Source organism: Mus caroli, unplaced genomic scaffold, assembly GCF_978045245.1.
Source record: "Mus caroli unplaced genomic scaffold, Mus_caroli_1 scaffold_8, whole genome shotgun sequence".
Taxonomy (NCBI): Eukaryota; Metazoa; Chordata; class Mammalia; order Rodentia; family Muridae; genus Mus; species Mus caroli.
Genome location: NW_028227263.1, coordinates 37446411 through 37470764, shown reverse-complemented (window position 1 = coordinate 37470764; position 24354 = coordinate 37446411). Strand labels below are relative to the sequence as shown.

General features: G+C 39.5%; 1 protein-coding gene across 1 annotated transcript; it reads left to right on the top strand.

Annotated features, from left to right (window-relative positions):
- Positions 1 to 12624: 12624 nt before the first annotated feature.
- On the top strand, positions 12625 to 13569 carry LOC110298545 (olfactory receptor 5P81). Its single transcript, XM_021167859.3, has one exon. The coding sequence runs from the start codon at positions 12625 to 12627 to the stop codon at positions 13567 to 13569; it is 945 nt and encodes a 314-aa protein (XP_021023518.1).
- The last annotated feature ends 10785 nt before the right edge of the window (positions 13570 to 24354 follow it).

The following is a 24354-nucleotide window of genomic DNA, read 5'->3' as shown; positions in this document are numbered from 1 at the left end:
TATCCCTTTGATCTCCTTTTGTTGTCGAATTGCTCTGGCTAGGACTTCAAGTACAATGTTGAATAGGTATGGAGAAAGTGGACAGCCTTGTCTAGTCCCTGATTTTAGAGGGATTGTTTCAAGCTTCTCACCATTTACTTTGATGTTGGCTACTGGTTTGCTGTAGATTGCTTTTATCATGTTTAGGTATGGGCCTTGAATTCCTGATCTTTCCAAGACTTTTATCATGAGTGGGTGTTGGATCTTGTCAAATGCTTTTTCCGCATCTAAGGAGATGACCATGTGGTTTTTGTCTTTGAGTTTGTTTATAAACTGGATTACGTTGATGGATTTCCGTATATTGAACCATCCCTGCATCCATGGGATGAAACCTACTTGGTCAGGATGGATGATTGTTTTGATGTGTTCTTGGATTCCGTTAGCAAGAACTTTATTGAGGATTTTTGCATCAATATTCATAAGGGATATTGGTCTGAAGTTTTCTATCTTTGTTGGGTCTTTTTGTGGTTTAGGTATCAGAGTAATTGTGGCTTCATAGAATGAGTTGGGTAGAGTACCCTCTGTTTCTATTTTGTGGAATAGTTTGTGAAGAACTGGGATTAGATCTTCTTTGAAGGTCTGATAGAACTCTGCACTAAACCCATCTGGTCCTGGGCTTTTTTTAGTTGGGAGACTATTAATGACTGCTTCTATTTCTTTGGGGGATATAGGGCTGTTTAGATCATTAACCTGATCTTGATTCAACTTTGGTACCTGGTATCTGTCTAGGAACTTCTCCATTTCATCCAGGTTCTCCAGTTTTGTTGAGTATAGCCTTTGGTAGAAGGATCTGATGGTGTTTTGGATGTCTTCAGGATCTGTTGTTATGTCTCCTTTTTCATTTCTGATTTTGTTAATTAGGATGCTTTCCCTGTGCCCTCTAGTGAGTCTGGCTAAGGGTTTATCTATCTTGTTGATTTTCTCAAAGAACCAGCTCCTTGATTGGTTGATTCTTTGAATAGTTTTTCTTGTTTCCACTTGGTTGATTTCACCCCTGAGTTTGATTATTTCCTGCCGTCTACTCCTCTTGGGTGAATTTGCTTCCTTTTGTTCTAGTGCTTTTAGGTGTGTTGTCAAGCTGCTAATGTGTGCTCTCTCTAGTTTCCTTTTGGAGGCACTCAGAGCTATGAGTTTTCCTCTTAGAAATGCTTTCATTGCGTCCCATAAGTTTGGGTATGTTGTGGCTTCATTTTCATTGAACTCTAAAAAGTCCTTAATTTCTTTCTTTATTCCTTCCTTGACCAAGGTATCATTGAGAAGAGTGTTGTTCAGTTTCCACGTGAAGGTTGGCTTTCTATTATTTATTTTGTTATTGAAGATCAGCCTTAGTCCATGGTGATCTGATAGGATGCATGGGACAATTTCAATATTTTTATATCTGTTGAGGCCTGTTTTGTGACGAATTATGTGGTCAATTTTGGAGAAGGTACCATGAGGTGCTGAGTAGAAGGTATATCCTTTTGTTTTAGGATAGAATGTTCTGTAGATATCTGCCAGATCCATTTGATTCATAATTTCTCTTAGTTTCACTGTGTCCCTGTTTAGTTTCTGTTTCCATGATCTGTCCATTGGTGAAAGTGGTGTGTTGAAGTCTCCCACTATTATTGTATGAGGTGCAATGTGTGCTTTGAGATTTACTAAAGTTTCTTTAATGAATGTGGCTGCCTTTGTATTTGGAGCATAGATATTCAGGATTGATAGTTCCTCTTGGAGGATTTTACCTTTGATGAGTATGAAGTGTCCCTCCTTGTCTTTTTTAATGACTTTGGGTTGGAAGTCAATCTTATCAGATATTAGAATGGCTACTCCAGCTTGTTTCTTCATGCCATTTGCTTGGAAAATTGTTTTCCAGCCTTTCATTCTGAGGTAGTGTCTATCCTTTTCTCTGAGATGAGTTTCCTGTAAGCAGCAAAATGTTGGGTCTTGTTTGTGTAGCCAGTTTGTTAGTCTATGTCTTTTTATCGGGGAGTTGAGTCCATTGATATTAAGAGATATTAAGGAAAAGTAATTGTTGTTTCCTGTTATTTTTGATGTTAAAGTTGGCATTTTGTTCTTGTGGCTGTCTTCTTTTAGGTTTGTTGAGGGATTACCTTCTTGTTGTTTCTAGGGCGTGGTTCCTGTCCTTGTATTGGTTTTTTTCTGTTATTATCCTTTGAAGGGCTGGATTCGTGGAGAGATAATGTGTGAATTTGGTTTTGTCGTGGAATACTTTGGTTTCTCCATCTATGTTAATTGAGAGTTTGGCTGGGTATAGTAGCCTGGGCTGGAATTTGTGTTCTTTTAGTGTCTGTATAACATCTGTCCAGGATCTTCTGGCTTTCATAGTCTCTGGTGAAAAGTCTGGTGTAATTCTGATAGGCTTGCCTTTATATGTTACTTGGCCTTTTTCTCTTACTGCTTTTAGTATTCTATCTTTATTTAGAGCATTTGTTGCTCTGATTATTATGTGTCGGGAGGTATTTCTTTTCTGGTCCAGTCTATTTGGAGTTCTGTAGGCTTCTTGTATGTTCATGGGCATCTCTTTCTTTAGATTTGGGAAGTTTTCTTCTATAATTTTGTTGAAGATGTTTGCTGGTCCTTTGAGTTGAAAATCTTCATTCTCATCCACTCCTATTATCCGTAGGTTTGGTCTTCTCATTATGTCCTGTATTTCTTGGATGTTTTGAGTTAGGATCTTTTTGCATTTTACATTTTCCTTGATTGTTGTGCCGATGTTCTCTATGGAATCTTCTGCACCTGAGATTCTCTCTTCCATCTCTTGTATTCTGTTGCTGATGCTCGTATCTATGGTTCCAGATTTCTTTCCTAGGGTTTCTATCTCCAGTGTTGCCTCATTTTGGGTTTTCTTTATTGTGTCTACTTCCCTTTTTAGGTCTAGTATGGTTTTGTTCATTTCCATCATCTGTTTGGATGTGTTTTCCTGTTTTTCTGTAAGGACTTCTACCTGTTTGATTATGTTATCATGTTTTTCTTTAAGGATTTGTAACTCTTTAGCAGTGTTCTCCTGCAATTCTTTAAGGGATTTTTGTGCTTCCTCTTTATTGTCTTCTGCCTTTTTAGCAGTGTTCTCCTGCATTTCTTTAAGTGTGTTATTAAAGTCCTTCTTGAAGTCCTCTATCATCATCAGGAGATATGCTTTTAAATCCGTGTCTAGCTTTTCCGGTGTGTTGGGGTGCCCTGGACTGGGCGAAGTGGGGGTGCTGGGTTCTGATGATGGTGAGTGGTCTTGGTTTCTGTTAGTAAGATTATTACGTTTACCTTTCGCCATCTGGTAATCTCTGGGGTTAGTTGTTATCGTTGTCACTATTTAAAGATTGGAGCAGAAGCTGTGTTCCACTCACCAGCAGTCTCTAAATCCTGCGGCGGGGGTCGTGGGTAGCTGAAGGTACCCCGGTGCTGGTCCAGCCGGAAGAGGCCTGTGGTCCTACTCAGGCCGTTTTTCTGCTTCCCTAACTAATGCAGTCTCAGGTCCCGCGTGCAATTGGATTGGAGCAGAAGCTGTGTTCCACTCTCCAGAAGTCTTAAGATCCTGTGGTGGGTGTTGTGGGTAGCTGGTGAGTGTCAGCCGACCCTGTGCCCCAGCTGCCCCGGTGCTTTTCTGACCGGAAGAGGGTTGTGGCCCTATGTAGGCCGGATTTCTCTCTCCCCAACCAGAGCAGTCTCAGGTCCCGCGTGATTGGACTGGAGCAGAAGCTGTGTTCCACTCACCAGCAGTTCCAAAATCCTGCGGCGGGGGTCGTGGGTAGCTGGCGGGTGTCAGGCAACCCTGTGCTCCCGCTACCCTGGCGCTGATCCGGCCGGGTGAGGCCTGTGGCCCTACTCAGGCCAGTTTCTGCTTCCCTAACTAATGCAGTCTCAGGTCCCGCGCAATTGGATTGGAGCAGAAGCTGTGTTCCACTCACCAGCAGTCCCAAAATCCTGCGGCGGGGGTCGTGGGTAGCTGGCGGGTGTCAGGCAACCCTGCGCTCCTGCTACCCCGGCGCTGATCCGGCCGGATGAGGCCTGTGGTCCTACTCAGGCCGGTTTCTGCTTCCCTAACTAATGCAGTCTCAGGTCCCGCGCAATTGGATTGGAGCAGAAGCTGTGCTCCACTCACCAGAAGTCTTAAGATCCTGTGGCGGGTGTTGTGGGTAGCTGGCGAGTGTCAGCAGACCCTGCGCCCCAGCTGCCCAGGTGCTTTTCTGACCGGAAGAGGGTTGTGCGATACTTGTTTTTCTACATAGCTTAGTTTTCTTAACACAAAGATTCAAGTTCCATCGATTTTTTTCTATAAATTAGCTAATTTCTTTCTTCTTTACTGATGAATAAAATACTATTTTGCATATGCATCATGCTTTCTTTCTTTTTGTTTTCAAGATTTGTTTATTTATTTAGTTACTTTATGTATGTGAGTATGCTTTCACTCTGTTCAGACACACCAGAAGAGGGCAATGGATCACATTAGAGATGGTTATGAGCCATCATGTGGTTGCTGGGAATTGAACTCAGAACCTCTGGAAGAGCAGTCGGTGCTCTGAACCACTGAGCCACTCCACAGCCCTGTATTATGCTTTCTTAATTCACTGATGTATTGATAAACCTCCATGTTGTTACATGTATAGACTAATGTGCGTAGTTCAAAAATAAACATGAGCATCCAAGAATCTCTGTGTTCTTCTGACTTAGAATCCCTTGAGTCTATAATAAAAAGTGGTAAGGATGGATCGATCATATGGTAATTCTATGTATTAAGTGTGTGTGTGTGTGAGAGAAAGAAGAGAGAGAAAGAGAGAGAGACTGTATAATAATTCGTTTTCCCACATCCTCTCCACCATTTGTGTTCATTTCTTTTTTTCATAATGGACTGAATATTGTTTTAATTTCTATTTCCTTTTTTTCTTTTCCTTTATTGGATATTTTCTTTACTTGCATTTCAAATGTTATCCCCTTTCCCAGTTTCCCTTTTGGAAACCCCTACCCTATCTTCCCTACCCCCTGCTTCTATGAGGGTGCTCCCCCACCCACCCATCCACCCACCCACTCCTGCCTCCTCACCCTGGCATTCCCCTACACTGGGGCATTGAACCTTCACAGGACCAAGGGCCTCTCCTCCATTGATGCCCTAAAAGGCCATCCTCTGCTACATATGTGGCTGGAGTCGTGGGTCCCTCCATGTGTACTCTTTGGTTGGTGATTTATTCCCTGGGAGCTCTGGAGAGTCTGGTTGGTTGATATTGTTGTTCTTCCTGTGGGGTTGCAACCCCCTTCAGCTCCTTCAGTCCTTTCTCTAACCCCAACATTTGGGGACTCCCTGCTCAGTCCAGTGGTTGACTGAGAGCATTTGCCTCTGTATATGTCTGGCTCTGGCAGAGACTCTCAGAAGACAGCTACATCAGGCTCCTGTCAGTGAGCACTTCTTGGCATCTGCAACGGTGACTGGGTTTGGTGACTATATATGGGATGAAACCCAGGTGGGGCAGTCTCTGGATAGCCTTTCCTTCAGTCTCTGCTCCTCACTTTGTCCCTGTATTTCCTCTCTTGGGTATTTTGTTCCCTCTTGTAAGAAGGACTGAAGCATCCACACTTATGTCTTCCTTATTCTTGAGCTTAATGTGGTCTGTGAATTGTAACTTGGGTATTCAGAGCTTTTGGACTAATAGCCACTTATGAGTGAGTACATACTAATGTATTCTTTTGCAATTGGGTTACCACACTCAGGATGATATTTTCTAGTTAAATCCATTTGACTAAGAATTTCATGAATTTGTTGTTTTTGATAACTGTGTAGTATTCCATTGTCTAAATATACCACAGTTTCTGTATCCATTCCACTGTTGAGGGACATCTGGGTTCTTTCCAACTTCTGGCTATTATAAATAAGGTTGCTAGGAACAGAGTGGAGCATGTACACTTATCACATGTTGGAGCATCTTCTGGATATATGCCCAGGAGTGGTACACCTGGGTCCTCAAATAGTACTATCTCCAATTTTCTGAGGAACTGCCAGACTGATTACCAGAGTGGTTGTACCAGCTTGAAATTTCAAAACCAATGGAGGAGTGTTTCTCTTTCTCCACATTCTTGCCAGCATTTGCTGTCACCTGAGTTTTTTGAACTTAGCCATTCTGACTAATATGAGGTGAAATTTCAGGGTTGTTCTAATTTGCATTTCCCTTATGACTAAGAATTTTGAACATTTCCCACACATCCTATTAGATCATCATGAATTAAGGATGGTCTTCTCCTTCTCCTTCTCCTTCTCCTTCTCCTTCTCCTTCTCCTTCTCCTTCTCCTTCTCCTTCTCCTTCTCCTTCTCCTTCTCCTTTCTTCTTCTTCTTCTTCTTCTAGTTATTTTCTTCATTTACATTTCTTTTTCTTATTTTTTTGTTTTTTCTTTGTATTTTTATTTTATTAGATATTTTTTTCATTTACATGTCAAATGCTATCCCCAAAGCTCCCTATACACTTCCCTACCCTGCTCCCCAATGCACACACTCCCGTTTCCTGACCCTGCCATTCCCCTGTACTAAGACATATGATCTTTGTAAGACCAAGGGCCTCTCCTCCTATTGATGGCCAACTAGGCCATCCTCTGCTGCTACATATACAACTAGAGACACAGATATGTGGGTACTGGTTAGTTCATATTGTTGTGCCTCCTATAGGGTTGCAGACCCCTTTAGTTCCTTGGTTACTTTCTCTAGCTCCTTCATTAGGGGCCCGGTGTTCCATCCAATAGATGACTGTAAGCATCCACTTCTGTATTTTCCAGGCACTAGCATAGCCTCACAAGAGAGAGCTATGTCAGAGTCCTGTCAGCAAATCTTGCTGGCATATGCAATAGTGTCTGGGTTTGGTGACTGATTATGGGATAGATCCCCAGATGGGGCAGTCTCTGGATGGTCCGTCCTTCCTTCTCATCTCCAAACTTTGTCTCTGTAACTCCTTCCATGGGTATTTTGTTCCCCATTCTAAGAAAAAACGAAGTAACCACACTTTGGTCTTCATTCTTCTTGAGTTTCATGTGTTTTGCAAATTGTATCTTGGGTATTCTAAGTTTCTGAGCTAATATCTGCTTATTAGTGAGTGCATATCATGTGTGTTCTTTTGTGATTGGGTTACCTCACTAAGGATGATATCCTCCAGATGCATCCATTTGCCTAGGAATTTTATAAATTCATTCTTTTTAATAGCTGAGTAATACTCCATTGTGTAAATGTATCACATTTTCTATATCCATTCCTCTGTTGAGGGACATCTGGGTTGTTTCCAGCTTCTGGCTATTATAAATAAGGCTGCTGTGAACATAGTGGAGCATGTGTCCTTATTACCAGTTGGAACATCTTCAGGATATATGCCCAGGAGAGGTATTACTGGATCTCTGGTAGTACTATGACCAATTTTCTGAGGTACTGCCAGACTGATTTCCAGAGTGGTTGTACAAGCTTGCAATCCCACCAGCAATGGAGGAGTGTTCCTCCATTTTTAATAGGGTTATTTGATTTTCTGGAGTCCATCTTCTTGAGGTCTTTATATATATTGTATATTAGTTGCTATGTCCACTCCAGTGCAGTCTGCTTGGTAGGCCTAAGGGCCTGAATACAGTCAGGAGGAGAAGAATTTCAAGGAAACTTTGCCTCCTGGAACCTTGGAATTCCCATAGCCCATATACTCAAACCCTGTCCCCTCATTAGTCTGGTGCATGGATCCTTATGTTCTCTTTTAGTATTGTTTTATTATAAGTGCCTTTAAGGATTGATTTTGGCATAGATAAGCCTCCACCATTCTTCCAATGGTTTCTAGATAATCCTTGAAGCCAACCCTGAGCTTGGAATTCAGTAAGAATGTTACCTATTCAGTAACACTCAAATTCACGTCTTGTAGAGACTGTAAAACTAATTAGGCATTACAAAGTACAGAGCTAGGAAAGATCAGGGCTAGTCTGCATAGTTATTACTTAGGACAATAGCAGAGTCACACCCAAAAACAAGAATACACAATGGCCTAGCAAATAGGTAGGTTGACCTATGAAAAAGTTAGTGGAAGTGAATTTCCCTGGTACAGATTTCTTCACTAGGCCCAGAGGAATAGCATAATCACGTATTTACTAAAGAACCCCTGGTGGTGGGTTTAACAATAGACTAGCATTGCATCAGAGCATTTACCTGGTTCCAATGTTTAACTGATCTTTTTAATTAAGTGGTAAATGAGGCCTGGTCCCCTCCATCTTTTTATGTATGCATTCTTTTTTGTTTTGTGTCAATGTAACTTGGCAGATGTGTTTGCCTGGGTTTTCTTGTTTTTCTTCTGTATTAAAAGTCTGGTGTTCCTTTGGATAAAATATATTCAGATCCAGCACACTCTCTCGTATCTGTGTCTCTCTGTCAGTTCTCATCGATTCCATGCACATCTGCTGGAATTCCTGATTCCTCACGGATTGAGAGAGGCTGACTGGTGCCTGTCCATGGCAATTAGGCCCCTATCTGATTTAGGATTGGTAAAGAACCTTTCCCAATCTACTGGTGGCCTTTTTGTCTTATTGACAGTGTCTTTTGCCTTATAGAAGCTTTACAATCTTATTAGGCACCATTTGTTGATTCTTGATCTTACAGCACAAGTCATTGCTGTTCTGTTCAGGAATTTTTCCCCTGTGCCCATATCTTCGAGACTTTTCCCTACTTTCTCCTCAATGAATTTCAGTGTCTCTGGTTTTATGTGGAGTTCCTTGATCCACTTAGACTTCAGCTTACTAAAAGGAAATAAGAATATATCAATTCGCATTCTTCTACATGATAACCGCCCGTTGTGCCAGCACCATTTGTTGAAAATGCTGTCTTTTTTCCACTGGATAGTTTTAGCTCCCTTGTCAAAGATCAAGTGACCATAAGTGTGTTGGTTCATTTCTGGGTCTTCAATTCTGGGTCTTCAATTCTATTGCAATTCTATTGCAAAGAAGAAAAACCACATGACACATGACCATTTCATTAAATACTGAGAAAGCATTTGACAAAATTCAACACCCCTTCATCGTAAAAGACTTAGAAAGATAAAAAATTCAAGGCCCATACCTAAACATAGTAAAAAGCAATATACAGCAAACCAGTAGCCAACACCAAACTAAATGGAGAGAAACTTTGAGGCAATCCCACTAAATTCAGGTAGTAGACAAGGCTGCCCACTTTCTCCCTACCTATAGTATTCGAAGTCCTATCAGGACAATTATACAACAAAAGGATGTCAATGCAATACAAATTGGAATGGAAGAAGTCAAAATGTTACTATTTGCAGATGATATGATAGTATAGTTAAGTGACCCCAAAAATTCCACCAGAGAACTCCTAAACCTGATAAACAATTTCAGCAAAGTGGCCAGATATAAAATTAACTCAAACAAATCAGTAGCCTTCCTCTACTCAAAAAAAGGATAAATAGGCTGAGAAAGAAATTAGGGAAACGACAGCCTTCACAATATTCACAAATAATATAAAATGCCTTTATGTAACTCTAACCAAGGAAGTGAAAGATCTGTATGACAAGAACTTCAAGTCTCTGAAGAAAGAAATCACAGAAGACCTCAGAAGATGGAAAGATCTCCCATTCTTGTGGATTGGCAGGATTCATATAGTAAAAATGGCCATATTGCTGAAAGCAATCTACAGATTCACTGAAATCCTCAACAAAATTCCTACTCAATTATTCATAGAATTAGAAAGAGCACTTTACAAATTCATTTGGAATAACAAAAAAACTCAAGATAGTGAAAACTATTCTCAACAATAAAAGAACTTCTAGGGGAATCACCAACCCTGACCTCAAGCTGTTCTTCAGATTAATAGTGATAAAACAAACAAACAAAAAAAAACTGTATGATATTGGTACAGAGACAGTCAGGTAAATCAATGGAACTGAATTAAAGACCCAGAAATGCACCTGCAAACCTTTGGTCACTTGATCTTTGACAAAGCTCTAAAACCATCCCGTGGAAAAAAGACAGCATTTTCAACAAATGATGCTGGTTCAACAGGCAGTCAGCAAGTTGAAGACTACATGCAAATCAATCCATTCTTATCTCTTTGTACAAGGCTGAAGTCCAAGTGGATCAATGACCTCTACATAAAACCAGATACACTGAAGCTAATAGAAGAGAAAGTGGGGAAGAGCCTTGAACATATGGGCACAGGGAAATTTTTCCTGAATAGAATACCAATGGCTTATACTCTAAGATCAAGAATAGACAAATGGGACCTTATAAAATTTCAAAGCTTCTGTTAGGCAAAGGGCACTTTCATAGTACAAAGGGCAACCAATAGATTGGAAAAATATCTTTACTAATCCTACATCCAATAAAGGGCTATTATCCAAAATATATAAAGAACACAAGAAGTTAGACTCCAGAAAATCAAATGACCCTATTTAAAAAAATGGAGTACAGAGATAAACAAGACTTCTCAACTGAAGAATATGAAATGGCAGAGAAATTTCTATTTCCTTAATAGCTAAAATTACTGAACAGTTTTTTTACATACTTATTTGCAGTTTTTTCTTCTTATTTTAAGAAATGCTCAATTCATTATTGTGTAGATCATCTGCTTTATCTTTGATTTTGTTTTTGTTTGAGTTTTATTGGCTGTAGATATTAATTCATCATTAGACATTTAGTGGTCAGAATCACAGCATACAAATTGTTTGAGTGCTTCAGTCTCTGCTCTATCAATGAATACTGAGAATAAGAAAAAAAATCTATATCCTGTCTTACAGTGAAGATCCTCTACATGTAAAATGCTTAGCAGAATTATTAGTATTAAGGAATGTTGAAGGAAATATTGGTTTGAATTATTGTAGTGATTGTCAAACCAACCATTCAATAAAGGGCTACAAGTGTTCTAAAATTAGAGTTAGCAAGAGAACTAGAGTACCACCAAGCCTTTGGGCTGAAGAGTCAGTATTATCCCATGGCCTACCTATATCAAGGGCACTAGACAAGGGTGACACTTCGACTATATTCCCATTCTTGGAGATATCCAAGTCATTTCTAAATTCTACTTCACTGTGGAATTTTAAAACATTCATGTTCTGCCTTCTTATGCAATGGTAGAAATGTACATTTTTGTTATTTAAATTTTAAGTTTATATAAAGTTTCACTTCATGCTCCTCTGGCCTACTTGATAGAATAAGCTAAAGTTGGTAATTTAAATACTTATTTATAAATACATCTAGAATGAGTGAAAATAGGTCTAACTTTTATACTTTAAGTATAACATTTTTTATTTAGTACAAGTATCAGTGTAAACTTAGAAATAATTGTTTTTAACAAAATTTTTGAATTATAATGTAGTAAATAGTAAACAAACCCTGTATGACTGTGCATGAACACCTAAGAGAGAACAAAATAATAAATTGAGCTCTTGAGAATTGGCAGGATCTTGGGAGCTTGGTTATTCTAGCCCATATTGACTAACTCACTATCCACCACAGGAAATAGTAATGTTCTATGATACTTCAGAATTCACATTTGAATCTTAACATCTTCAGGGATTTATCCTCAAAGGAGACAAACACTAAACGATGACTACATAACCATGCAATCTTGACTTTTTAATGAAGGATAAATGAGTTCTCATTTCAAGGTAGGACTCTGGCTTTTCATAATGAATCTGGATGAATGGTTTTCATATATAAACTGAGAAAAATATTTATGTACTCAAAATAAAATTGTCTTAGCTATTGGTTGAGTATCTGTTATGTTGTTTAAAAACTAATTGGATAGATATTTCACATTATATGGTAAAACAGCATTTTCTCTTTCAAATATATTAAATATATCGAACAATTTTCAATAGAATTTTTATTGATAACTTAAAATTCCTGTTTAGTTGATATATGAGCAATAACTTTATTTATATAGGAAATTTTACATAATACCTGTTTTAAAACTTTACAAAAAATTCCAATCTTTTCTGATATAAAAGAGTCTAAGATTTTTATTATTTAACTTTATTATTATCTATATGTTAAGTAGTTGGTTTCTGACAGTTAAGATTCTAATTCTGATTTTAAAAGCTATAAATGACGTGCAAGTGAAAAAAAATAATGTCTTTCAAAGTTATAAAAATAGCGATGAAGTTAATATCTTAAGCAAATATAATATCAGGTTTAAAAATATATAAGAAAATATTGGAATTTAATCCAAATTAATTGATGATTTGTAGCTATGCATAATCTTTAGATTAATGTTTGTTTTTAAAGAAGTATGTAAATATATTAGCTGCTACTAAAGAATTTCTTTAACAGTTTTTGCATTCATCTTTTATAACATACTACTGATTAATTTTGCTATTTTACGTTTATTTTTTGCTTTAAGGAAATGGTAAAAGAACATGATATGTAAAGAAACAGGGTTTTATGAGATAGAAAGATTTAGGGTATTGTCTTAACCACATTTAAATTGTAGACTCATCCTTGCAGATGAGTAATTTTTCATGCTTGGACATCTTTAAATATAATTGCATTATTTGTATATGAATGAAAGTGAAACTACTCATTTATAAATGCCCTCCTGTACTATCTCCATCATAGCCTTGACCTGGCAGCAGCTACACTGTCCCATGGCTTTCCTGGAGGATGGGAACCACACTGCAGTGACAGAGTTCATTTTATTGGGCTTAACTGATGACCCAGTTCTTAGAGTCATCCTCTTCATCATCATCCTGTGCATCTACTTAGTGACTGTGTCTGGGAACCTCAGCACCATCCTTCTCATCAGAGTCTCTTCCCAGCTCCATCACCCCATGTACTTTTTTCTCAGCCACTTGGCTTCCATTGACATAGCCATCTCTTCTTCTGTCACACCAAATATGGTTATCAATTTCCTGGTGGAGAGGAGCAGTATATCCTACACTGCATGTGGTATCCAGCTTGGCTCAGCTGTTTTCTTTGGAGCTATTGAATGTTTCCTTCTGGCTGTCATGGCTTATGATCGTTTTGTGGCAATCTGCAACCCACTGCTTTATTCAACTAAAATGTCCAAACAAGTGTGTATCCAATTGCTTATAGGGTCTTATATTATTGGCTTTATTCATGCTTCCTTCTTTACACTTTCCTTTGTTTCTTTTCTTTTCTGTGGAACAAATAGAATTAATCACTTTTTCTGTGATTTTACTCCTTTAGTTGAACTCTCCTGTTCTGATAATAGTGTCCTCATAATTCTTGATTCATTTTCTACTGGCACTATTATTGTAATCACAGTGTTTGTCATTGCTATTTCCTATACCTGCATCCTCATCACCATCCTGAAGATGCGCTCCACTGAGGGTCGACACAAGGCTTTCTCTACCTGCACCTCCCACCTCACTGTAGTCACTCTGTTATATGGGACAGTCACATTTATTTATGTGATGCCCAAGTCCAGCTACTCCACAGACCAGAACAAGGTGATATCTGTGTTCTACATGGTGGTAATTCCCATGTTGAACCCCATCATCTACAGCCTCAGGAATAATGAGATTAAGAGTGCTATGAAGAAACAGCTTGGTGAAAAAAATATTTTCTAAGAGCCATCAGTTTTTATGAAAGACTTCATAGAATAATAATGACTAGTTGATATAATAGTAAATGGAGAGTTCTGATTGAAAAAGTTATAGTATATTACTAGCTTTTCAATAAATATGGGGGTTCAAATTTCATGTTACATAGAAAACTAGAAGTTTTTTTTTAAATAAAATCCAATGAATTTTTAACTTAAGGGCATAAATCTAATGTAAATATAAATTGCTAAACATAATTTTAAGTTACATTAACATTTTTCCAAGTTGTTCATGTTTAAGCATGTTACATGTTTGATCTTAATTGTTCATAAAGTTGTGTATAATTGTCAAGATCCTGATAATTATCATGTTTCTCTTGGGAATGAAAGAGACATTTAAACAGTGAACCTAATTGCAATACTCACTTTACTTGAGGCGTGTCATAAAAGAGATAAGTCACTCAGAACTTTTCTATCTTCTTTATTTGCCAGGGGCTGAGTGTCTTTGTTCAACCACACATCCTTACCATGAGGGACAAAAACAAAATGAATCAATAGACTCAACTCACCAGGGAATGAGACTTATAAACCTCTCTGTCAGGAATGACCCTTTTCTTTTTATAAGTTGATTATCTTAACTATTTGTTATAGCAACAGAAACCAGGCTAATAAGAATTTCAATACTTCAGGCTATGTTTGAATTAACAGTTATCTTCAGATAAATTTGATAAATATACCTATCCTCACTCCAACATATAACAAGGACACAAGCACCACTATGTTCATTACAACCCAGATGTCCATCAACAGAGGAATGGATACAGAAAATGTGGTACATTTACACTACTCAGCTATTAAAACAATGACTTCATGAAATTCAAAGGCATTCAAAGGCAAGTGGATGAAACTTGAAAATATCATTCTGATTGAGGTAACCCAGTCACAAAAGAAAATGCATGGTATGTACTCACTGATAAGTGGATTTAGCAACAACAACAACAACAAAATGGAATGCCCAAGACACAACTTACAGACCTTATGAAACCCAAGAAGAAGGAAGACCACACCAAAGTGTGAAGGCTACAGCTCTACTCAGAACGGAGAAGAAAAGAATCTTGGGAAGTAGAGGAAGAGAGGAATCTGAGAGGAAGAAAGGAGGAAGAGAGCAGAGAGGGGCTGGTTTAGATAGAGGAGTTGATGAGGGAGAAGTACAGAGGATCAGGAATTTGAAAGGAGGTATGTAGTAGTGGGGAAAGGGAACTGGGGGGTAGCCACTAAAAAGTCCCAGATGCCAGGGACCCAAGAGGTTCCCGGGACCTAATAGGGAGGATATTAGCTGAATTATCCAACAAATGGGAGATAGAACCTGTAGAGACCATATCCAGTGAATAGACATGATTTTTTGGTTGAGAGATGAGGCCACCTACCCACATAAAAAATATAAATCCAGAATTACTCCTATTAAAGGAGTAATTGCAGGGGCAAAGGGCAGAGCACAGACTGAAGGAAAGGCCATCCATAGACTGTCCCACCTAGGGATCCATCCCATCTGCAGACATCAAACCCAGACACTATTGCTGATGACAAGAAGTGCTTACTGACAGGAGCCTAATATAGCTGTCTCCTAAGAGGCTATGCCAGAGCCTGACCAATACTGATATCAATATAGTCAGTCAAACATCAGGTTGAGTGTGGGGACCCCAGTGGAGAAGTTAGGGCAAGGCCTAAAGGAACTGAAGGTCTTTGCAACCCAATAATAAGAACAACAATATCAACCAAACAGACACACACACCCCAAGGGCCCAGAGACCAAACCACCAACCAAAGAGTACACAGTGGGGGACCCATGGTTCCAGCTGGATAGGTAGCAGAGGATTGCCTTATCTGGTAACAATGGGAGGGGAGCCTCCTTGGTCCAGTGGGGGCTAGAGTACTCAGGGTAGAGAAATGCTAGAGCACTGAGGCAGGAGTGGGTGGGTGGGTAGAGGAGGACCCTCAGAAAGGGAGGGAGAGGGGAGGGGATAGGGGGCTTGTGGAGGGAAAACTTGGAAGGAGATAACATTTGAAATGTAAATAAATAAAATAATCAATAAAAAGGGGGAAATTATTTTGATATATTCAAAAAGGGAAAAAGAAAGAAGCAAAAACAGACTAAAATTCCTAGAAATATTGTAGAAGGGCTAATCTATAAGGATGGACCTTTTAGACTCATAAAGCTTCTGATCTGTGGTCTTGGACCCTGGTCATGACCTAAATGTAGAGTATGAAGAGAAGAATCTATCCTTGATTTATCTGCAAATTTCTCTTACATTTTGAAAGCTTCATACTTTATAACACATATATTGATTATATCTACCTAGCACTATCTCCTTCTAACTTCATATAGTGCCCCCACTTCATCTACTCCTGATCAACTCAATATCTCATTTAAACATTGTAAATGATCTCTTTTATTGGGAGATTATAATATAATTTTATCCCTTATCTTCCCATCAAATGTCCATACATACCTCTCCTTTCTCTTTTAAATTCATATTTGATTTTTCCATTTTTATTAATGACTTCTGAGTAAAATTAATGTTTCACATATGCAGATAGGTGTGTGGACATCCACTGGGTAAGTAACATACAAGCATTCTTGTTCCTAAAAGAGAGTGACTCTCTCTCCTCAAGAACCATCACTGTCAGTAGCTCCTCTGACAGGCCTGAGAAAACAGAAGTATTTTTTTCTTCCATTCCTGCTGGAATGTGGATTGGCCTGATCTTGTGCAGGTAACCATTTTAACTGTACAACAACCATGTTCTATTTACAACTCAACATTATATAGTGCTTCTCTCCACTTGCCAGCTCTTACTTACATTCATTTGAATTCCCCTTTGGTGAGGTTCTCTGAGGATTGTAAGGTGGAGACTGGTATAGATAACCCATGTTCAGGTGAGCACACAGAGTACTTTGATCATTTAAAGGCCTCTGTATTGACTACTACCCTCTACAAAAAGAAACATATCTAACCAAGGTTGAAACAATACAAACTTCTTCCCTGAATTCATGATTTCTGCCTCCTTAAACTCCTGGCCTGCATTGAAACAGAAACTAAACAGAAACACAGTGACACTAAGTGAGGTAGTGAACCAAATTGATTTAACAGAACATTCAGAACATTTCACCCTAAAACAAAAGAATATACTTTCTTTTCAGCCCCTCATGGTACTCTCTTTAAAGTTGATTGTTGAGGCCGACCAGCGGTTCACATGTCCGGGTTCGAGCCTAGAAGGCATCTTGGAATCTGGAATAAAAGAGGGAGCCTAGGTGGGTCAAGAAACAATGGAACCAAGACATGCTAGTCTGTTCAAAGTTCAAATTTTAATGTCAGGGAACACACCTTATAAAAGGTGGGGGGGGAGGTCCATTCCTGCCAGTTCATCCTTGGAGCCTGGAACCAGTTGCAGGTGATGATGTGCAGAATAGGGCGTAGTTTCCAGAATAGCTCAGGGGCCTCTCAGCAGGTAACAGTATCTTGAAGAGGAATAGCAAATAGCCGCAGTGGCAGAACAATAGGGTGATCTAGGGAGGCAGGCTCCACCCCAGGTGATCTCCTAGTGACAACAAGTTAAGCCTGGCTCAGCCTGCTTCAGGCTGTGGGCGGAGGTTACATCTCCTCCCTGTTATTAATATAAAAAAGAAAGGCTGGATTGACACATAAAATTTATTTATGCTCTATAGTTCTTCCTGAATTCTTAAAGCCTAGTGAAGAAACCTGTCTCAGTGGAATTCCCTAACTTTTCTCATGGTAAGCCCTTATTTGGTTAAGACTGTCCTTTCTGTCCTAGTAAACATTTTGCAGACTAGCCCTGAGCTGCTGGCTCCATCTTTTGTAATGCTTAATTAGTTACTGAATAGGTAACTTCCTTGCTGAATTCCTACTGAATTCCAAGTTGTCAGCTTCAAGGTCTTTCTAGGATGTTGGAACGCTGGCGAAGACTTAACTATATCAGAATTCAATCTTAAAAGGCACTATAATAAGATAACACTAAAGGAGAGCATATGGATCCATAGACCAGACAAACGCAGGGATAGGGTAAGAATGTACGGGTTAATGAGAATGCCAAAGCTCCAGGGGGTGAGTTTCCATAAAACTCTTTTGCCTCATGAGTGCTTCCAGGCTTCTCAGCCTGTCAAGTGGACTTCACCGGAGTGTGCGTGGCATCTCCCCCGTTCTTTTATTTTTCAGCCAAAGTTCCAGGATGTCCCACTTTGTCGTAGCTACAGATCTTAGAAGTGCTCTAAAGATGAGTGGAAACACAACAATTTACTAATAAAATAGTGCCAATAATAATAGCAAGTAGGATATATATTGAACCCAATCTAGGGGATTCAATGTACTTAGGTTATTTTTAAATCTCTGGCCAATTCATCAATGTCCCAAGTGTCCAAGTGGCTATTGCTAATATCTGAAAGATATTAAGGCACACTCTGCATCTTCTCTCTGGAATGTGGGTCCTCTTTAACAGCCTTGGGAGTCAGGAAGAGATAAGGAAGAGAGGACTATAGTTCAGCTTTAACAGCCTCAGGTGCCAGGAAGGGAACAGGGAGGAGGGGGTGATAACCAGCTCCTTAGCACAAGGCCATTTGGCTTGTTAGGGTGGGAGACTGTGAAAGGCATGCTTTCTCATGGTATGGTCTCCAACATCTCCCCTTTTGAATTAAATTTAATAAGGCCACACTTAACTGAGGTGATCAAATGATCTTCTTATCCTTGGATGAGAGGGCATTAACCATGCTGGATGAGCATTGACCTGATTACTCCCATGGGTGCTGTCACAACCCACAACCATGGCTCTTGGTATCTTTTGGGGAGGGGAGGCAGAGCCTCAGAAAGATTCTTTTGGTTGTAACTGGAACTAGATACCAACCTCCATCCAAACCTGGTGTGTCTCTCAGGGAACTCAGAAGCGGTCTAGTTAGACCTTCCCCTGCAGTACTTAGCCTCGTACCCATGTTGGTGCCCATACTAGATTCATATTATCACGAACCAGCATGCACAATTCTGAGTCCTGTGCAGCTCCTAAAGGAGAATTGTCAACCTCAGATTTAGCAAGGCCTCTACAAGAATTATGCCAATTGTAACACTACAATTTGTGGTTCTTAGGCTATATTAGGAGCTGGGGGTCACCCTTTCTCATCCCTATTGTCTCCACGGCCTGAGGAACCAAGGGGACCTTGCATTTGCAGCAAGGGTGGAAAACTGGAGACCAGCAGTTGCTCTTTCTGTATCAGTGGGAGGGACATCTTCTTCGTCTGAGTTTTGGATATCCAGTTGATGATAGTGAACTGCAACTGGCTTGCTTAAAGCCACTTCAATCTGTGACTTAACAAAACTGGTTAATCTATTAAAGGCCCAAGGGCCAAAAGACAAAAGCCGTAAAATATCCATGAAAGGTCCCAAAAGGCTGGAAAGTAAGGTAGTGAGCCAAGGAGAAGTAGAAAACCAATTTTATACCAATATTCTTGTTTCTCTCTGTTGCGTTTTCTCTCTTCTAAACTAGTTCTAACTTTGTCTATGCTATCTTGAACTAAGCCAGTCTTATCAGAATAAAAGCAACATTCTTCTAATATCTGAAATTTCTGCCTTTCTAGCCCTCATAGCAAACCTTAATCACAAATCAGACCAAAAGCCACAATATGTACTGGAATGCTTTTAGAATGAAAATTAGTAGCTGCCACCTGCACGCTCTTGGGGGCAGGGATGCACGCCTACAGGCAGTCAGGCTTTAGGGTATTGATTGACCTGCTTGGAAAACAAAATGGAGACAGTGAAAGGCAACAGTACAAAAGCTTCTTTTGGGGAAGTCCAGGTACTCCATTCAATTGCAAATTAGCAAAGATCAAGCTCAGTCTCTGGCCTCCCAGTGTGGGGGAGCTGGCTTTGAGAATTGCAGGAAGACTGCCGCTTCTCTGGGAGTGGGGCCTGTGCTCCAATTTGACTTTTTGGTTAAAGAGGATTTTTAGCCATAATCGAGGTTTGAGTCATACTTACTAGAAGATTCAGGATCTGTGTCCAGTTGACAGACTAATCTCTCAGGCAACTGAAAGACTCTAAGACTCCCAAAGGGAGACACTCACTCAAGCCCCGGGTCAGCCGCGCACCCAAGAAGACACTGAGACCGAACTCAGGATGTAGAGAGTAAGATTTTATGAAGCAGCAACAAGCAAGCACATGGACCAGAGGCCTCTGGGGTCGATACCCATGCACACAGCAAGGTGCAGAGGAGCTTCGACAATTTGCCCAGATTTGTCACAGGCTTTTATAGGAGAAGGATAAGGGGGGAACAGGGCAGGGAAAGTACAAATGTGCGTCATTAAAGAGTTCTGCCAAAGGTTATTCTCAGGGACTTTCCAAGAGACTTTTCGTAACCAAGGGGTCGTGTCCTATATTTTGGCAATGTACTTGATCTATTGGAACATTCTGGGGTAGTACCAGGAGGCCCCTATCTCAAAAATGTTCTTGGCATAGTCTTTAGTTGGGAGGGGTTGGACTGAGTTCGCTCCAGGAGACCCTTATCTCAGAAATGCTCCTGGAACCGTTCTCACTTGGGAGGGGTCGGACCCTGGGGTGAAGAGTTCAAGAATGTACTCTGAGGTAAAAAGTTCGGGTGTGTTTCGGGAACAACCTCTAGATGGGAGGGGTAAGAGAACTCTGAGTTGGAGAGTTCATGGAGAGTTCAGCTTTTCTTCTTTCACAACCATCATGCTCCATCTTCTTTTTGTGAAAGAATGCAGACCAAGCCCCTTCCCCAGATTGGGAATGGGTCTGGACCCTTCCTTTCGTTAGTGAATGGGTCCCACTATTTTACCATGGCATAAGAGCTAGAAGTAACTGGATGCCAGTGGTGATCCGCTACACACTGACCTTTAACATCAGTTTGCAAAAAATTTAGAACAATTAAAGCAAAAGCAAGATGTGCCTTTGGTGACCTTGGGGGATATAACTGCCCCTGTTTTGTTTTAAAAGCCAATTTTTTTAAGTGCAATGAACACGTTCAACTATTCCTTGTCCCATGGGGTTATAAGGAATTCCAGTTATATGTTTGATGCCAAATTCTTTACAAAATGAAGTAATTTTTTTGCTAGAATAGGATGGTCTGTTATCTGTCTTAATAAGTTTAGGCAATCCCATGGCATTAAAGGCTTGTAGGCAATGATCAATTACATTTTTAGAAGCCTCTCCTGTATGCAGAGAAGGAAAAAGAAATCCTGAACAAGTATCAATACAAACATGTATATATTTTAATTTTCCAAATTCTGCATAATGAGTTACATCCATTTGCCAAATATGATTAGGCATGTGGCACTGGAGATAATGTAATACATTTAGGATATTGTTTTACAATCATTCTTGCCTGCTCCTTAGTGATCTAAAGTCGGAGCCCTAAGGTCTGGCTCAAGAAATGAAAGTTTTCATGATCACGCTTGGTCAAAGCAACAGGATCTGAAATTAAGGCTTCTCCTATTAGAGCTCTGTCAACGCAATCATTGCCTTCAGCTAAAGGTCCAGGAAAACCAGAATGGGCTCTTATGTGGCAAATATAGAACGGATGTTTTCAGACAAGAATGATGTTTTGCAATTGTGAAAACAGGGATCCTGCTAGTGTATTAAAGTTAAACGTACCACAAGTCTCCAATAAGGGTACTGATTGTGCAACATATAAACTATCAGTAAAAATATTAAAAGCCTCACACACAGACTGAAAGACATTCAGTACTGCTGTTAATTCTGCTAATTGAGCTGAGAGGCCAGGAGTCTCTATGATTACTTGTTGATTATTAATAAGATATCCAGCTCGCCCTTTGGAGGAGCCATCACTAAACACCAGAAGAGTATTGTATAAGGGTTGTAAAGAGGTCATATTAGGAAATATTACTTCATGAACCTTTAAAAATTTTATCAACCTATCTTGAGGGTAGTGGCTGTCTATAGTTCTTTTAAATCCTATTTGAGCAAGCAACCAATCTGTACTTTGTTGTTTCAGCCAAGTGCCTTGACTTATGCTGTAAGGCTGAACAATAATATCTGGCTCTTTGACAAAATAAGTTAATGCCTGCTTCCTTCCAATGATAATCATAATATGGCAAGATATTGCGTTTAGGAGAAATCCGCGAATGTATCTACATTAGAGGAGATTTTTGCTATAACCATCCTGTAGGCACATGAATCCTATTAAAAATTAACAGGTGTAACGGCAAAGAGTAATCTATATAAATGACAAATTGCTCTTTAATAGATTTTTCTACTTGTTGTAAGGCCAGCAATCTTTCTGAGGTTAGGGATCGAGGGGAGGTAGGATTAAAACTCCCTTGAAGAATATCAAATAAAGGTTTCAACTCCCCTGCAGTGAGCTTTAAATAGGGACAAAGCCAATTAATATCACCTAAAAATTTTTGAAAATCATTCAAAGTCCTTAAGTTGTCTCTGCGAATAAATATCTCTGGGGAAAAACAGCTTGATCAGTAAGTCTAAAGCCCAAATAATTACAAGGATCTTGAGTTTGTATCTTTTCAGGAGCTGTCTATAATTCTTTTTCAGCTAAAGCTTTTTGTAAATCTCTATAACACAAAAGCAAATACTGGTGGTCTTTTCCAGGCAACCCAGGACAATATCTTTTTTCTTTTTTCTTTCTTTTTTTTTTTTTTTTTGCTAGATGAATATATTTGAGTTACTGTTTGATTAATTTCAGAACTTATTGTTATACAAAATGAAAATAACCCTTACATAGGTGAGTGGCAGATATGTTACATGAGCTAAGATATTTTGCATGCTTTTACAATATTTTGATTATGTGACCAATTTACTTACATATATTCCTGTCACAATAATTAAATAACAAAAAACAAAATTATATTTTCGGTTCTCTCATGATAAAGTTTCTTTCCTTTCAATATGTTTTTTTTTTTTTGTATTTTCCTCAATTACATTACCAATGCTATCTTAAAAGTCCCCCATATACTCCCCCACACATCCCTACCCACCCATTCCAATTTTTTTGGCCCTGGCATTCCCCTCTACTGGGGCATATGAAGTTTGTTTGTCTAATGGGCCTCTCTTTCCAGTGATGGCCGACTAGGCCATCTTTTGATACATATGCAGCTAGAGTCAAGAGATTCGGGGTACTGGTTAATTCATAGTGTTGTTCCACCTATAGGGTTGCAGATCCCTTTAGCTCCTTGGGTACTTACTCTAGCTCCTCCATTGGGAGCCCTGTGATCCATTCAATTGCTGGCTGTGAGCATCCACTTCTGTGCTTGCTAGGCCCCAGCATAGTCTCAAAAGAGACAGCTATATCTGGGTCCTTTCAGCAAAATCTTGCTAGTGTATGCAATAGTGTCAGCATTTAGAAGCTGATTATGGGGTGGATCCCTGGATATGGCAATCTCTAGATGGTCCATCCTTTCGTCACAGCTCCAAACTTTATCTCTGTAACTCCTTCCATGGGTGTTTTGTTCCCAATTCTAAGAAGGGGTAGTGTCCACACTTTGGTCTTCATTCTTCTTGAGTTTCATGCATTTAGCAAATTCTATCTTATATCTTGGGTATAATAAGTTTTGGGCTAATATCCACTTATCAGTGAGTATATATTGTGAGTTCCTTTGTGATTGTGTTACCTCACTCAGGATGATGCCCTCCAGGTCCATCAATTTGCCTAGGAATTTCATAAATTCATTCTTTTTAATAGCTGAGTAATACTCCATTGTGTAAATGTACCATATTTTCTGTATCCATTCCTCTGTTGAGGGGCATCTGGGTTCTTTCCAGCTTCTGGCTATTATGAATAAGGCTGCTATGAACATAGTGGAGCATGTGTCCTTCTTACCAGTTGGGACATCTTCTGGATATGCCCAGGAGAGATATTGCTGGGTTCTCTGGTAGTACTTTGTCCAATTTTCTAAGGAACCACCAGACTTATTTCAAGAGTGGTTATACAAGCTTGCAATCCCACCTACAATGGAGGAGTGTTCCTCTTTCTCCACATCCTCGCCAGCATCTGCTGTCACCTGAATTTTTGATCTTAGCCATTCTGACTGGTGTGAGGTGGAATCTCAGGGTTGTTTTGATTTGTATTTCCCTGATGATTAAGGATGTTGAACATTTTTTCAGGTGCTTCTCTGCCATTTGGTATTCCTCAGGTGAGAATTCTTTGTTCAGTTCTGAGCCCCATTTTTTAATGGAGTTATTTGATTTTCTGGAGTCCACCTTCTTGAGTTCTTTATATATATTGGGTATTAGTCCCTTATCTGATTTAGGACAGGTAAAGATCCTTTCCCAATCTGTTGGTGGTTTTTTTGTCTTATTGATGGTGTCTTTTGCCTTGCAGAAACTTTGCAGTTTCATGAGGTCCCACTTGTCAATTCTCTATCTTACAGCACAAGCCATTGCTGTTCTATTCAAGAAATTTTCCCCTGTGCCCATATCTTCAAGGCTTTTCCCCAGTTTCTCCTCTATAAGTTTCAGTGTCTCTGGTTTTATGTGAAGTTCCTTGATCCACTTAGATTTGACCTTAGTACAAGGAGATAGGAATGGATCAATATGCATTCTTCTACATGATAACAACCAGTTGTGCCAGCACCATTTGTTGAAAATGCTGTCTTTCTTCCACTGGATGGTTTTAGCTCCCTTGTCGAAGATCAAATGACCATAGGTGTGTGGCTTCATTTCTGGGTCTTCAATTCTATTCCATTGGTTTACTTGTCTGTCACTATACCAGTACCATGCAGTTTTTATCACAATTGCTCTGTAGTAAAGCTTTAGGTCCGGCA